Source organism: Nicotiana sylvestris, chromosome 9, assembly GCF_000393655.2.
Source record: "Nicotiana sylvestris chromosome 9, ASM39365v2, whole genome shotgun sequence".
In the NCBI taxonomy this organism is placed as follows: Eukaryota; Viridiplantae; Streptophyta; class Magnoliopsida; order Solanales; family Solanaceae; genus Nicotiana; species Nicotiana sylvestris.
Genome location: NC_091065.1, coordinates 136,494,697 through 136,509,114, shown reverse-complemented (window position 1 = coordinate 136,509,114; position 14,418 = coordinate 136,494,697). Strand labels below are relative to the sequence as shown.

The 14,418-nt window shown below is 37.9% G+C and overlaps 1 protein-coding gene across 3 annotated transcripts in view; it reads right to left on the bottom strand.

Moving 5' to 3' along the window:
* LOC104228329 (E3 ubiquitin-protein ligase UPL6) overlaps positions 1 to 14,418 on the bottom strand; it is a 69,297-nt gene that overhangs the window by 14,496 nt on the left and 40,383 nt on the right. For 2 of the 3 annotated variants that reach the window (XM_070155794.1, XM_070155796.1), the window contains 11 exons: positions 11,006 to 11,087; positions 10,732 to 10,850; positions 10,321 to 10,625; positions 10,095 to 10,191; positions 8,918 to 9,061; positions 8,705 to 8,788; positions 8,524 to 8,610; positions 8,113 to 8,253; positions 7,843 to 7,968; positions 5,037 to 5,135; positions 4,120 to 4,187 (listed from right to left, as the gene is read on the bottom strand). In XM_070155794.1, the coding sequence (XP_070011895.1) occupies positions 4,120 to 4,187; positions 5,037 to 5,135; positions 7,843 to 7,968; positions 8,113 to 8,253; positions 8,524 to 8,610; positions 8,705 to 8,788; positions 8,918 to 9,061; positions 10,095 to 10,191; positions 10,321 to 10,625; positions 10,732 to 10,850; positions 11,006 to 11,087 (1,352 nt within the window). The remainder of the gene's footprint in view (positions 1 to 4,119; positions 4,188 to 5,036; positions 5,136 to 7,842; positions 7,969 to 8,112; positions 8,254 to 8,523; positions 8,611 to 8,704; positions 8,789 to 8,917; positions 9,062 to 10,094; positions 10,192 to 10,320; positions 10,626 to 10,731; positions 10,851 to 11,005; positions 11,088 to 14,418) is intronic. The other variant, XM_070155795.1, reaches the window with a different exon arrangement.

Genomic DNA, 14,418 nt, shown 5'->3' with positions numbered 1-14,418 from the left:
TTGCTACTAATTTTGATTTTTCCGTTCACCGGTGTTAAGGTTCCGTCAAGACAGATTTGGTTTCCAGAGCGATGCAGATTAATTTTGAGTAATTTTCTTTAGATTAGATTCTGATTGGGCAGAAATATGGAGACATTTAAGGAGACGGTTTCTAGAAAAATCTTGTCTTCGAATGAAATTTAGCTTCTCCGTCACCTCCTAGCCAAACTTGATTCCGCTAATATTGTCACATCCAATCATGTGCAATCAGGTACTGCCTTTGCTGCTCACCTTAATTCTTGTATTGTTGATTCTGGTGCAAATAAACACATGACAGGCTCTTCTACAGGCATTCAAAACTATTATCCGTGTCTCAAAGGAGATAATGTTAAAATAGCCAATGGTTCTTTAACACCTATCTCTAGAACATGTTCTGTTGTTTGTACTCCTAATATTAAACTATCATTTGTGGTTTTCCTGAGTTCCGTGTCAATCTTTTACCTGTTAGTGCCATCACCAAAGCTCTAAATTGTAAAATCGAGTTCTTTCCCGATTATTGTATTTTTCAGGATCTTCAAACAGGGAAAAAGAATGGCAATGGTAGATTGCATGATGACTTGTATATATCAGATGGAATTCAAAACTCTTGTCAAGCCTTTTTACGGGAAAGCAAGGATGTCAACCAAGAAATAATACTGCCGCATAGACAGTTAGGACACCCATCATTCTTTGTTTTGAAAAAGTTATATCTCGATTTGTTTTCAAGGACTCGATTTGAATATTTGTTCTGTGATGCGTGTGAATATGCCAAGCATACTTGAAACTCTTATCTTGTAAGTGATAATAGAAGCACAACTATTTTTACGACTATTCATTTGGATGCATGGGTTCCTACCCAAACTATTTCTTTGTCTGGTAGTCGATGGTTTGTTACTTTTATTGATTGTTGCACTAGGGTGGGTATATTTGTTAAAAGCCAAAAGTGAAGTTTTTTCTTGTTTTCAGTCATTTCATAATATGATTTGTACTTATTTTGATGCCAAAATAAAAATCTTATGAACATACAATGGTAGCGAATGCATCGATAAAAGATTTGGTGCTTATTTGGAGTCCAATGGGATAGTCCATCAGACTAGTTGTCCTTACACTAGTGCACAAAATGGGTCGCTGAAAGCAAAAATAGGCATTTTTTAGAAGTAGCAAGATCTCTTATGTTCACCATACATCCACCAAACGTTACTGGGGATGCTATTCTAGCGGCTACCTTCTTATCAACAAAATGCCACTTAAACCCCTCAATTTTCAAAGTCCTCGGGAAGCTTTAAAGGGTAAGAATGAATATATTGTTCCTCCAAAGGTGTTGGGTGTGTTTGCTTTGTCCACACTAGGAATTCTAGGAAACTTGATCCTAGAGCTATAAAGTGTGTTTTCATTGGGTATTCTCGACGCACAAAGGTTACAAATGTTATCATCCTACTTTAGGAGATCTTTTGTTAGCATGGATGTTACCTTTGAGAATCTGAGCCCTATTTCAGTACTACCTCATCACCTCTACCTAGTTTTACTATTGGACCTCTTGATGACATTGTCACAAAGGGAAAATGAAATTGGAGAAAGAATTCATAGGGAGACTATTGGGTTAGATATGCCTATGTACATGCAATCAACTGAAGTTGAACTTTCTTCTACTGGTGAGTTATCTACATTTCCTAATGAGTTAGATATGCCTATTGCTCACAGAAAAGGAGTCAGATCTTGCACCACCAAACACCCTTTATCTAATTTTGTCTCCTATAATTTTTTGTCTCCTTATGGAGCCTTTGCCTTGTCTATTTCTTCTGTGTCTATTCCCCAGAATGGGAGGGTATCTTTTGCAGATCCTAAATGGAAGCAAGCCATGATTGAAGAAATGAAGGTCTTGTCAAAAAATAAGACTTTGGAACTTGTCACTTCATCACCAGAAAAGAAGTTGGTTCGCTAGAAATGGGTCTTCATTGTAAGCACAAAGCTGATGGCTCAATTGAAAGATTCAAAACAAGATTGGTGGTTAAGGGATTCACTCAGGCTTATGGAGTGGATTATCAGGAGACATTTGCCCTTGTTTCTAAGATGAACACTATTAGAATTCTTTTGTCTTGTGCAGCTAATCTTGATTGGGACTTGCAACAGTTTGATGTGAAGAATGCATTTTGTCGTGGAGACTTAGAGGAAGAAGTTGTTGGCACATGAATTTGGTTCATCACTGCTACAGTGATACTGTGCATATACCAGTACCACCATCGGATCTGAAACCCTTGTGCGACCAAACCCCAAAAATTTCAGTCCCAACGGAACAGAAAAATCAGTCATCGTACGTCTTTTCGTTTGACGACTCAAGATTGATTTGCGTTATCTCCTCATCGGTAAGCAGTGTTGTGAAAAGCGCTCGCTTCAGCACTTAAAGCGCGAAGCGAAGCGAGGCGGGTACATGGTCGCTTCTGTGTTGTGAAGCGTAGCAGGTGATATGAAGTGTGCGCTTTTGCCAAAAAAGCGAGAAGCGCGACTGAAGTGAGAAGCGAGTGCTTCACTATGTTAAGTGGCTGCCAACGTTACTTAAATAAAAAAAAACTGTCTTTTTTCAAAATATCATCTAGCAGCAGAGAAAAACAGCAACTAGCTCCTCCTCCTTCTTCCTCTTTCACTGCTTCAGCCTCAAAATAGCAGCAAAATGCTACCAATTTTTTTTTTCCTTTAGTTCTTTTTTTGTTATTCTCCTCTTCTTCTTCTTCTTTTTCTTTCACTGTTTCCGTCTTAAATTGCAGCGAAATGCTACCCAATTTTTTTCTTACTTACTGGTTTCTTTTTTGTTTCAGTTCTTCTTAGGTCTTACTGCCTATTTTTTTGTTTCAATATTTATTTTAATATTTTTTTTAAAAATTCCGCTTTATGCTTTAAGCGAAAAGGGGCTTGTCACTTTTTCTCGTTTCACGCTCTTTACAACACTATCGGTAAGTGTTGTGCGAAAACCAACACTATCATCTTGTTCGGAAACAGTCAATTGCTCCGGCAGAAAGTCCCTCATGCGCCTCCACGTGCTGCCGGAACTAGGGTTCCGACGAGCTACAGTAACTTTTCCGGTACATGTGAGCTACTCCAGCCACTTTTTGACAAAATTTCTTCTGGAAGTGATTCCGAGCCTACCAATACAAATTACATCAAATTCTGACAAATTTTATTTTCTCCGGCGTGAAGAGCGCACTTTTCCCGCGTGAATAGTGATTTTCCGGCGTGAACAGTAATTCCCAGAAAAGTTTCTATTTTCTGGTGGTGTTTTAAAACCTATTTTATAGTGTGGAATTCGGCATAGTCTCACTATTTTCAAAATTTTCCGGCAACCTTTCAGCCAACTTCTGTTTATCAGCAACCACCTGGTTTTGGTTCTCAGGGGGAGTATAGTGGCCTTGTGTGTCGAATGATCAGCTTGCAGATATTTTCACCAAGTCCCTCACTGGTACTCGTATTAGTTACATATGTAACAAGCTCGGTACATATGGTTTGTATGCACCGGCTTGAGAGAGAGTGTTAGATAGTTATGTGCAAATAGTCCTAGTCTCATACGTAGTTGGAGTAGAATATGTATTACATATAGAGCTCATTGTATCTTTGTTAATAATTAGATTTTTCTCCTATGCATTCTCACAAAAACAATAGAAGAAAATAATGATTCATAAAAGACCAACTCCTTAATTCTATTTACAAAACTATCTTCACACTGTTATCCAAGAGGAATGTGGTTCATTACATAAAAAAGAAGAGAACAATAACCACAACTACATGGTATATTTCATGGAAGAATTTTCTGGGTCCATAGAGAATATACACAATACTTCGTGTCACTTGCATGAGCTATTGCATGAATTTCATTAGTTTCTGGAGAATGCAGCTGCTCTCTTTTTTTTCTTTTTTTCTTTTTTTTTTTGGTTAAAAAAGGTTTGATTTTCTTCTTTCTTTTTTGGAAGGTTTATACATCAATTCTTCCAGTAAATTTGCTCAATTTTAAGCCTTCATCATGCACTCTATCCATCATAAAGATGAGTACATTGCATATCCGAACCACTACAAAATAAATTAAATCACATAAGACTTTTCCTATAAGCTTACTTCTGCTTCAACTTGCTCAAAAAGAATGTCGCAAATGGAATATCAACGAGAATGCCTTCAAACATTGCCTACAACATCAGTAGAGGAAAAGAAAATAAAACATTTGCTGTCAAGATAAAAGCTTAAAGGCACAAAATGTAAATACCTTGAGAGAAGCAGATCTAAAGAAAAATGTCCTAGGCTCCTAGCTAAAGACCCATAAGCTCAAAAATATTGGGATATAAATGCTGCTAACAAAGAAATATATGACTAAATCATTGCATCTAAAGTTCTCTCTCTCCCTCCCCCTCTCTCTCTCTTGAATAATGTGCATCCATATTTCTCATAATATTATTTAGTCAGTATTTTGTAGCTGTTCAACGCACTTAAACATATTTAATTGCGCATTTAACTTTATTGTAAATGATAACACAGAGCTGAAGCAGAACCAGTACAGATACGTTATTCCCTTTCGTATTGGTTTTTGGAAGTTGAGCTGAACTTAAGTCTGGTGATGATAATGAAGAAATTTAATATCAAATATCATCATCAACAATTCTGGAATCTGAAATAAGTGCTAACAAAGCACCCATCCGTCGTCAAAGAAACGGTTTTCATATGGAAGCAGCTTCCAAGATAATCACACAACTGCTTCTTCCTTTTTTTCTTTTTTTTTTGCTGGAGTCATTAAATCACACAACTATATTCCAGTCTAAAACAAGAAGCTTTAACCAATGAAAAAGCATATCTCATTCAAGATGACAATTATTTGAGAAAGAGCTACATTTCGAGATGATAATCCTTCCTAGGTGTAATTCTGCACCAAAACAAGTATTGTGCTTTGTTTAGAAAGAACATACAACAGCATGTCAGAAGTTGAGTCAATCACCAGTCATCATAGGTCATATGCTGAACAAGCATTACACAAGTGTCAATACCTTAGCAAGAACTGTCCCAAGAAAATGAAAATACTGGAGGTGTTGATCATGAGACATCCCAGATCCAGGATTTGGATAGAGTAGATGATCTGCAGTTTCCTGAAAACACAAGGGGAGGCAAAATGTGAGAATGCACGGGAAAAAATCAAATTTTTTTCAATGATACAATGAGCCCTATACAATATACATATTGTGCTCTTACTATATATGGGTCTGGGACATATTCTACTCCTACTATATATGAGACTGGACATATTTTACTCCTACTACATATGGAACTAGGATTATTTACACATAACTATCTAACACTCCCCCTCAAGCCGGTGCATACAAATCATATGTACCAAGCTTGTTACATATGTAACTAATACGAGCACCAGAGGGACTTGGTGAAAATATCTGCAAGCTGATCATTCGACTTCATTACGAGTCATGCCAAACTCCTGGATAACTGTAATGAATTTACCACACCAGACTCGAGGAGACTGCTCTAGACCATAAACTGACCGGCACAAGGGACATACAGACATACAAGGTTACTAGACTCCCCCTGAGCAACAAAACCAGGTAGTTGATGATAAACAGAAGTTGGCCGAAAAGTCGCCGGAGAAATTTGAAAATAGTAAGACTAAGCCAAATTTCACTATAAAATAGGTTCTAAAACACCATCAGAAAATAGAAACTTTTTTGGAAATCACTGTTCACACTGGAAAAATATAAATTGTCAGAATTAGATGTAATTTACATGGGTAGGCTCGGAATCACTGGACGGGTAAGTTGTCATGAAGAAGTTTTGTCAAAAAGTGGCCAGAATGGCTCACACGCGCCGAAAAATTCCGAAGTTCTCGGAATCTGTAGGAAATTGTACTGGTAGACTCGGAATCACCCCACGAAACAAATGTCCTAAAGAAATTTTTGAATATTTCAGCTGGAAAGTGATCCACATGCCGGCGCGTGTGTCAGACGCGCTCGCCGGAACCCTAGTTCTGGCGGCGCATGGAAGCGCGTGAGGGACTTTCTGACGGAGCGATTGACTAGGGTTTTGTCACCTGACTTTTCCGAACAAAATGGTAGTGTTGGTTTTCGCACAATATTTATCGATGAAGAGATAACACAAATAAATCTTGAGTCGTCAACTGGAAAGACGTCCGGTGAGTGACTTTTCTATTCCTATGGCACTGGGATTTTTGGGGTTTGGTCGCACAAGGTTTCGGATCTGATTGTGGTACTGGTATATGCACAATACGACTATAACAATGATGAACCCTAGGAACAAGACGAAGTTGCCAGAAAATTGCACAGCGATGAGATCTTTCTTCCCGGATGTCGCTAGAATGACGCACAACGATAATTTTCACACTGAAGCTCTGCTACCATGTGAGAATGCACGGAAGAAAAATCAATATTTTTTTCAATGATACAATGAGCCCTATATATAATACATATTCTACTCTTACTACATATGGGACTAGGACATATTCTATTCCAACTACATATGGGACTAGGACATATTCTACTCCTACGACATATGGGACTAGGATTATTTACACATAACTATCTAACACAAGATAAGTAAGTTAATGAACAAAACGATAACATGAGTATAAATCAAACATTTACTTCCACCATATTATCTGAGCAGATACTCTCCCCTTCATTTTCAATTTCAAATAGCGAGCCCAGGATAGACTAATTTGTGCAGGATTCTACCATTCAGCTATCCAAGTTAGGTAAAAGACATGTTTCAAAAAGATGGGCTAGGAGCTATTGAACTGGAAAGACGATGAAATTGCTATTGAGTCTTCAACGCGCTCAAAGCCCTAAGATTGATTTTAGGAATGGAGATGGGAATGGCTTGATAAGTTCCCTTTAGATCTAGGGATGCCCAACAAGACAGGCCCAAGAGCAAATGTCTCAGTGACGTCAACTCAAGGAAGATTCAAGGAGGCATTCCTTTGCCTACTCCTGCTCCATCGGAGCCAAGAGCCCCGATGCCCGATTACCTTAGTCAATACTCATTTCCTTCCTGACTCGACAGGGATTGCAATCTCAAAAGAGGAGCAACAATTGATCTTCCACAATAGGTAAATTTGGGCTGCTATACCAGCTAGTCTTCAGATAGATCATAAGCAAAAGACTATTCCCTTAAGTTCAAAACCCAACTGATGTCCTACTTGCGAGAAGATAGAGAATGGGTAAAACTGCTCCTCTCCCTACTCTAATGTCCATAAACAGGCTAGCTATTCCAAAAATTAGGTTGGATGAGAAATCCAAACGAGTCTGACCATAATAAGGCTGATAAACCCTTTTGAACAAGAAAAACTAAAAAGAATCTAAACCATGTGAAATGATTCCAAATGACTATTCTAGGAGGTATAAAATGGCAGTGGTGAAATATATATACAATAGAAATTTATTGTAGCAGGCTGTAGTTGGAGTCTTATAAACAAACTACATCTCAATAACCCTCTAGAAGTTAACCATTCAATCCCAATTAATTGAGGCCAAAATCACATGTTGTATTTTGGTACAAATCAAACAGCCAACACAAAACTCGATTGGTTGAAACGGTAAAAATAAGCACTGGTGGCCTTAGCAAAATACAAAATCTTTGCAGAGAATTTTTACCACTAGCACAAGAAAAGAGAAATAGAAAAGAGCAGGACAGGAACCTAATTACCTAAGTAAAAGTGCTCACATTTGTTTTCTTTTATTGAAAGTACCGAACACTTTAGCTGGAACCACAACTAGTTACGGGGCAGGAGGTCCAAGCATTAATATCTAACAACATTAATGAAATTAGCACCTTAAATAATCCATATTGTACATCAAAAGCTGCTCGAGTAATATTCTCCATGAAATCCTTGAATATCCCACCACCATCTATACCAGCTTCCTCAACTCCAAGTTCGTTAACGAAGGTTACACGTATCTGGAAACACAAGGTTAACCACAGGAATAGAAATTATCACTTCTGAGTAAAGTGTACGCACGCACACGCATACTTGCACATATACATGCACGTCTATAATCAAATAGAAAGTGAACATATTCACACACAGAGCAAATGCATCACCAGTCCTCGGAGATCCTCCTCCGATAATGCATTCAATTGGTTAAAAGCATCTTCCAGAATATGGTCTCTTCTAATTCTGAATCTATGCCTAGCAAAAAGACCCTGGCTCCCATTCCTCTCTCTTGCTGCAGCTAGCTGTGACTGCCAGATGATTAATAAACTATTGGTTAGTTGAGCAGAGTGACATGCTATACAAGAAATTGACTAACTTCAATTGGCTCAATGTGCAACTCTTAACTTATACAAAGCTAACAAAAAAGAACAAAATAAGTCTAAGGGGAATGGAGCCACTCATTTTCCTATAATAGATATGAAGTCCCAAAGGAGTAAAACGGCAAGGCAAAAAAAGTGAAAATGACAAGACTTAAAAAGAGAAAATCAAAGAAGAATTGTGCAGATTTAATCACTCACAGTAAATATTTTGGCTCGGCTAGTAAATGGCACCAGGAATGGAGCTTGCTTTAGTATATCGTTGGCTCTAGTGTTCTCCGTCATTGCCTGAAAGATACTTCCAATTACTGCGACAAATTTATGAAAAAGAACCTAACCAGAAGAAACCTACATTGCAAATTAGCAATTGCAAAACTATTACCTGAGATATGAAGTACTCATTTACACCATCTGCATGAAATTCGCTAGGAGGTGTAAATTGCCGTCTGTTGTTCCAATCTTGTAACTACAATAACTCTATGTTAGAACAGTAATTTAATATAATCTTTATATCTCAAAACTATAATTATTAAATAATTCAACTAAAGAAAAAATATTGCAAGAATCATGTTTGAAAGAGGGACTGTGTATCTACCTGTGATAGGAGTTCAGATGCTACAACACTAACCCTATGCTGAAGGAACTCTAATGGATGCTTCTTCATAGCAAAGATATCAGTTGTTGATTTACCAAAGTTAGCAGGCGCCATAGGATTCAGCCAGAGGAGCTGCCACAAGGCCTAAGTGTGTAAAGCATAGATGCATTAGTGCAGGGAACGAGTCCTGATATAATATAACATGAGCCCTTATAGTCTCCTTTTATCAATTGCACACTTTGCACTCTCCAAGTAAAAGAAAAGTGGGATTTTTAGCTTATGCAAGACCTTGAAATAGCATTTTAAAGCAAGACATGGTTCTACTAATCCAAAAGTATAGAGCATTTTAAACAATCAAAAGAACAAATACGGGCACTTCCAGCTACACCTAGGTCCTATTTCAGTTCAGTGGACCATAACACCAGATTTTGTTTTATCATAGTCTTCAGGTGCTAGCTCCAGATCATACTGTCCCAAATCCAGATAAATGAGGATATTGTGGTAGGTTCAAAAACTAGCATTAAAATAGTCAAATCGTGATGGATACTAAAATAATGAATGTGGTCGGTCATGCTCTCCTAGGCATCCGCTACATCGACACCCAAGTGTAGCGCTAAATGAGCAAAAGGTCTGTCACAAGGTTTCTAGGTGCTTTAATCTGTTGCTTCCGTATTCTTTACTTTATAAGCAAGCATTTCTCAAATCATGACCAAGGATAGAAGGAATAATTTTTATCAGCAGTAACTTCCTGTGGAAGTCTTGAACCGATGAACATATATGCTCATGCGTTAAACCACAAGGCTGTGCAGATCATTACTACACGTAAGGGAGAGTGGAGAACATCCTTTCTTGTTCTTGGTTCATAAGTAGATTAGCAGCCTGTAATTGCAAGCAAATACACTTTTTCACAGTATAAATTGAGGATTCTTTAAGTCTTCATCAATCACAGTGATAATGAACCCCCACCCTTGATTCTTAAACCAGCTGACCTGCTAATCTTATCATTGTTGTGTACTTGTGTTATGCTAATCCTATTATTGTTGTGCTTCTCATACCATCACGACAGTATTTTCCCATGCCGAGATGAAGAGACAACAATTTAAAAGTTCTTTTGATCAGTAAAACATATTAAGTCTTTTCTTTACCCGTTTATTGATTGTCTTATATAAGGTTTTACCTGTCTAAGGATAACAATCAAACATCTGATATCCTTCAGAGATAATGGCTTCTCCTGTTCATAGAACTCCTCATTATCGACAATCATAAGCATGTGCCTGATTCAGGATAGAGGAGAAGATGTGTTATTTACTTGTGCACAGTCACAACTCACACCATACAAGACAGCTGTAGAAACCTTCCCCCAGATGATACAGGCTGAATATGTTGAAGCCATAAGCTCTTACTTGTAAACCGGGCAGAAAACAGCCAAAGGTAGCAGCCATCCAGGAGCATCTGCTGGCAAATATGCTGATTGCTCTGACAGTGATGACCATTTCTGATTTTCATGACATTGCTTCATGAAGTTCCAAAGGACAGCAACTAGCTCTGTCCGATAGGCTAGCACAGTCATAATACGTTCAAGCGGCAAAATGTTGAAAGTCACGTGAAGGAAAGCACAAACTGCACTAACAGCTGCCACATGTTTCTCATCAAGCTGGCCGCTATGTAAACCATTGAGAGGTGAAAACCCTCCCAGTAAAACAGTAGTCTGTTCATTAAACATAAAATGTGACTCATAGTTCAAATGGATAAAATCTTGACTGAACTAAAAGTGAACCTTAATGCTTAGTACTGTGAAAATTATGACTGCATACCAGCTGTAGAAGAAAACGTGGATCTATAGCATTGGTTATCTGTTGCTCCAAACCCAAATTCAGAACTTTTTCTGTTTGTTCATCATCAATGACCATATCATCCTCAGACACTGAAGAATCTGAAGAAAGTGTAATCAGCTCAAAATAAAATTAAAAGAATGGTGTTTACATTTTTTTATTTCTTTTGAAATCTCAAATATGTGCGAATTAGAACATCAACTGAACACATCTACTGAAGTAACTGAACTCAGGTGTAAATAATACAAGGGCATACTTTCTTTACTTCCCATATTTGATGATTGGAGAGAAGGGAGTGCTTCCAACAAAAAAGTCGCAACAGTTGCAAAATCAACAGCCTGTGAACAGGTATAAGAGGAAATTACTGTGAATGCTTAAGAAAATAAGCCAAGAAAACACATCCTATAAACAATTATTTACAAGAAACATTCTCCCTACTGAGCAAGTAATGATCAAGATCCAAATTCCCTTTTCCTTATTTGTGGCAATACATCAGTCATCATCAACTATCTATCCAGTAATCTGATTCATCTCAACCAAGAGAACACTATCAATATGCAAATAGCAGAAATCACGCAAAATTGCTCCACATTTAAAGACACGATAGATACAACATTATAAAAGGTTAACTAAATCAGCAACATATCTTTTACTAGAAAATGGACCTTGGACAAAACTCAACCCTAAAAGCTACTCATCAGGTGAGGAATGACCAAGACCATATAAGAAGACAACATTCCATCTCACTACCAATGTATGGAATGTAATATCTCGCATGCCTTGGGCTGCACATTTGGAGTGTGAACTACATAACATGGGGGCCAAACATTGGGTAAACCAAGGACTGAGATGGCTTTGGCTTTGATACCACATGAAGCATATGGACCTTTTATTATGACAAGGTAAATATTTTATTAATGAGTACCTAGAAGGTACTATGAAGGAATACAACAGCAATGATTCCTTACTTCAATAAATTGAAGGAATACAATAGGCCCAACAGAGCATCTATGTCAGATACAATATTTTTCCGGTACTACAAAAAGTGGCTCCTCAAACATCTAAATTTAACATATAAAATGTGCTCATTTTTTCTATTGAAGAATATGTTGTTTCTCAACCAAATGTTCTACAAAATGCAACAAGGCACTGCTTTACGGTAGTGTCTACTTCCAATAACTGATGGTTGTTTATACCAACTACATAAGGCCTGTTTTATGCTTCCATGCATGACCCATTGAATCCCAAAAATACCAAGAAACATTGACAAGATCTGGCAAGTACAATTGCAGTGGAGGCGAGATGATAAACTGACTCATACGCCTCTTCACATAAAATCATCTGCTGCAAATGATAAGACCTCTTTTCTGCACATTATGATGAGTTAGACAAGTACCATGAGTTGCAACCCAAGTGGAGGTGATGAAAATATGCCTTGGGCCTAACTCAACCCTAAAAGCTAGCTCATTTTTTTGATAAGGTATATTGTATTAATCAAAAGGGAGAGAAATCCCGTATACAAGAAGTATACCAAAAAAGTAGAGAATTTACATCAAAACATGATTCTCTACAAAAGACGCCCAATCTTCTATACAAATAGGGGCTATATGAGTGCACCAAAAAGCGATCAAAGATAAAAGACTATTCTTGAGATGTGAAAAAGGAGACTCAATCCCCTCAAAAGTTCTCCTACTTCTCTCCCCCCAAACTATCCACATGAGAGCTAACGGGGCAAACTTCCACGCCTTTTGCTTTCTTCTTCTACGGAAACCGGCCCAGCTATATAGCATTTCCTTTACAGAGCTTGGCATCACCCATTGAACACCAAAAAGGTTCAGGATCGCCTTCCACAAAGCCGAGGACACAGGGCAATGCAACAAAAGATGATCAACTTCTTCCCCTGAGCTTTTACACATATAGCACCAACTAACAAGTGTAATTCCCCTCTTTCGCAGATTCTCAGCAGTCAAAATCACTCCCCTCGCCGCTAGCCATGCAAAAAAACACACCTTCGTGGGCGCTTTAGGAATCCAGATCGAGGAGTATGGAAAAGAGGCCTCCTCTCTCACCAACATACTCTGGTAAAAGAAGTTTACGGTGAACAGACCATCGTCACGCAAACCCCATCTCCAAAAATCACAAGATGGTTGAGGCCTGTCTTGCCCATACAGCAGTGTCAATAAATCTTGGAGCTCCGCAATCTCCCAATCTTGCATGTTCCTTCTAAATGAGAGGTCCCATACTAGCCCCCCCCCTACATGCTCCTTACGAATCTGTTGGACCATCAATTCATTCTGGTTTGAAACTCTGAAGACGTGGGGGAAGGAGATCCTCAGAGTATCCTCTCCCTAAAAGCTAGCTCATGAGGTGAGGGATTGCCAATATCATATAAGGAGAAAATAACCATTCTCTCTAGCAATGTGGGACACTTAACAACTAACACATGTTTTTGTCTCTTTCCAGAAATACAATCGATAAATACTACGCGCCAATCCTCTATGTATCCTACTCAATACGAGCCTAATTCATTCAAAACTGGTAAGTTTTGCATTTTAACGCAAATTAGGGGTCCTCAAAACTGGAGTTCTATAAATCTCAATTTATTCCTATCCTGACTCGATGTAAGTGTAACAATAACAACTAATTAATCCCAACTAGTTGTCGTCGCCTACATGGATCTTTTGCTTTAATTGTGTTCTATCTTAGCTATATCCGTGTCGATTCCTAGAGAATCAGATATTGTCAGTATTTTGAGATTCTAATTCAGGTCTAGCTCATCTTTTTAAGCACCTTCAATCACCATAGTTCTACAAGCAGAGACCAGGGAGGTCTACGTAGGACATATACAAATCATCTCATGGTCCTTCTCTCATTTTATCATCCAATTGGGCTACTTGCCCACTAAGTCTGTTATGATCATTTCTAATCTTTTTAATCATTTCTAATTTTGTATAATTGCACATCCATATTAAAATACACATTTCTACTATATTCATCTTGTGGATATATTAGGTCATTAACATTCACTCACATATGACACCTTTGGTCTCACAATCATTCTGTAGAACATCCTTTTCAACTAGCAATGGACCTCTGATGCAATCATTTTGTGCAAAAGTTTGATTTGGCAAAAGGGATGCTTACGAACATCACATATCTAATCATCCTCAAACACTAGAAATGATTTGTCAAATGCTCAGTGCACAACAATGTGTACCTTGAAACTGATATTCAAATGTTGAGCCCTATTAAAACTCTTTGAGTCTCATTGTATACTCCATCTGCTACAATTTATTAAGGCCAAATACATCGACAGCCCCTTAAAGTTGTCCACACTTTTCACTTAGATACTTTATCATAAGTATGTTCCATTTAAACACTTTAACCAGACTTTTATTGTGTCATTCAGACACAATATGCTGACATGGCAAAGCAAGTGTCTCACACATTTTTCAAGCGCGTGAAAATGACTTAAAAACAAACCTTTCATACTTCTTGCCGGAAAATGAATATTTTTACCGAAAAAAATTTCCAGTGGATCTTCGAAAAACCCTTTAGATCTGTAAGCTTTGCAATGAGACCAAATGGGTCGGTGAATTTTGTCGGCACAAATTTATTCCGGAGAGGCAATGTCGAGTATGTGCTTAACTTGTTTAGTGCACTGAATAA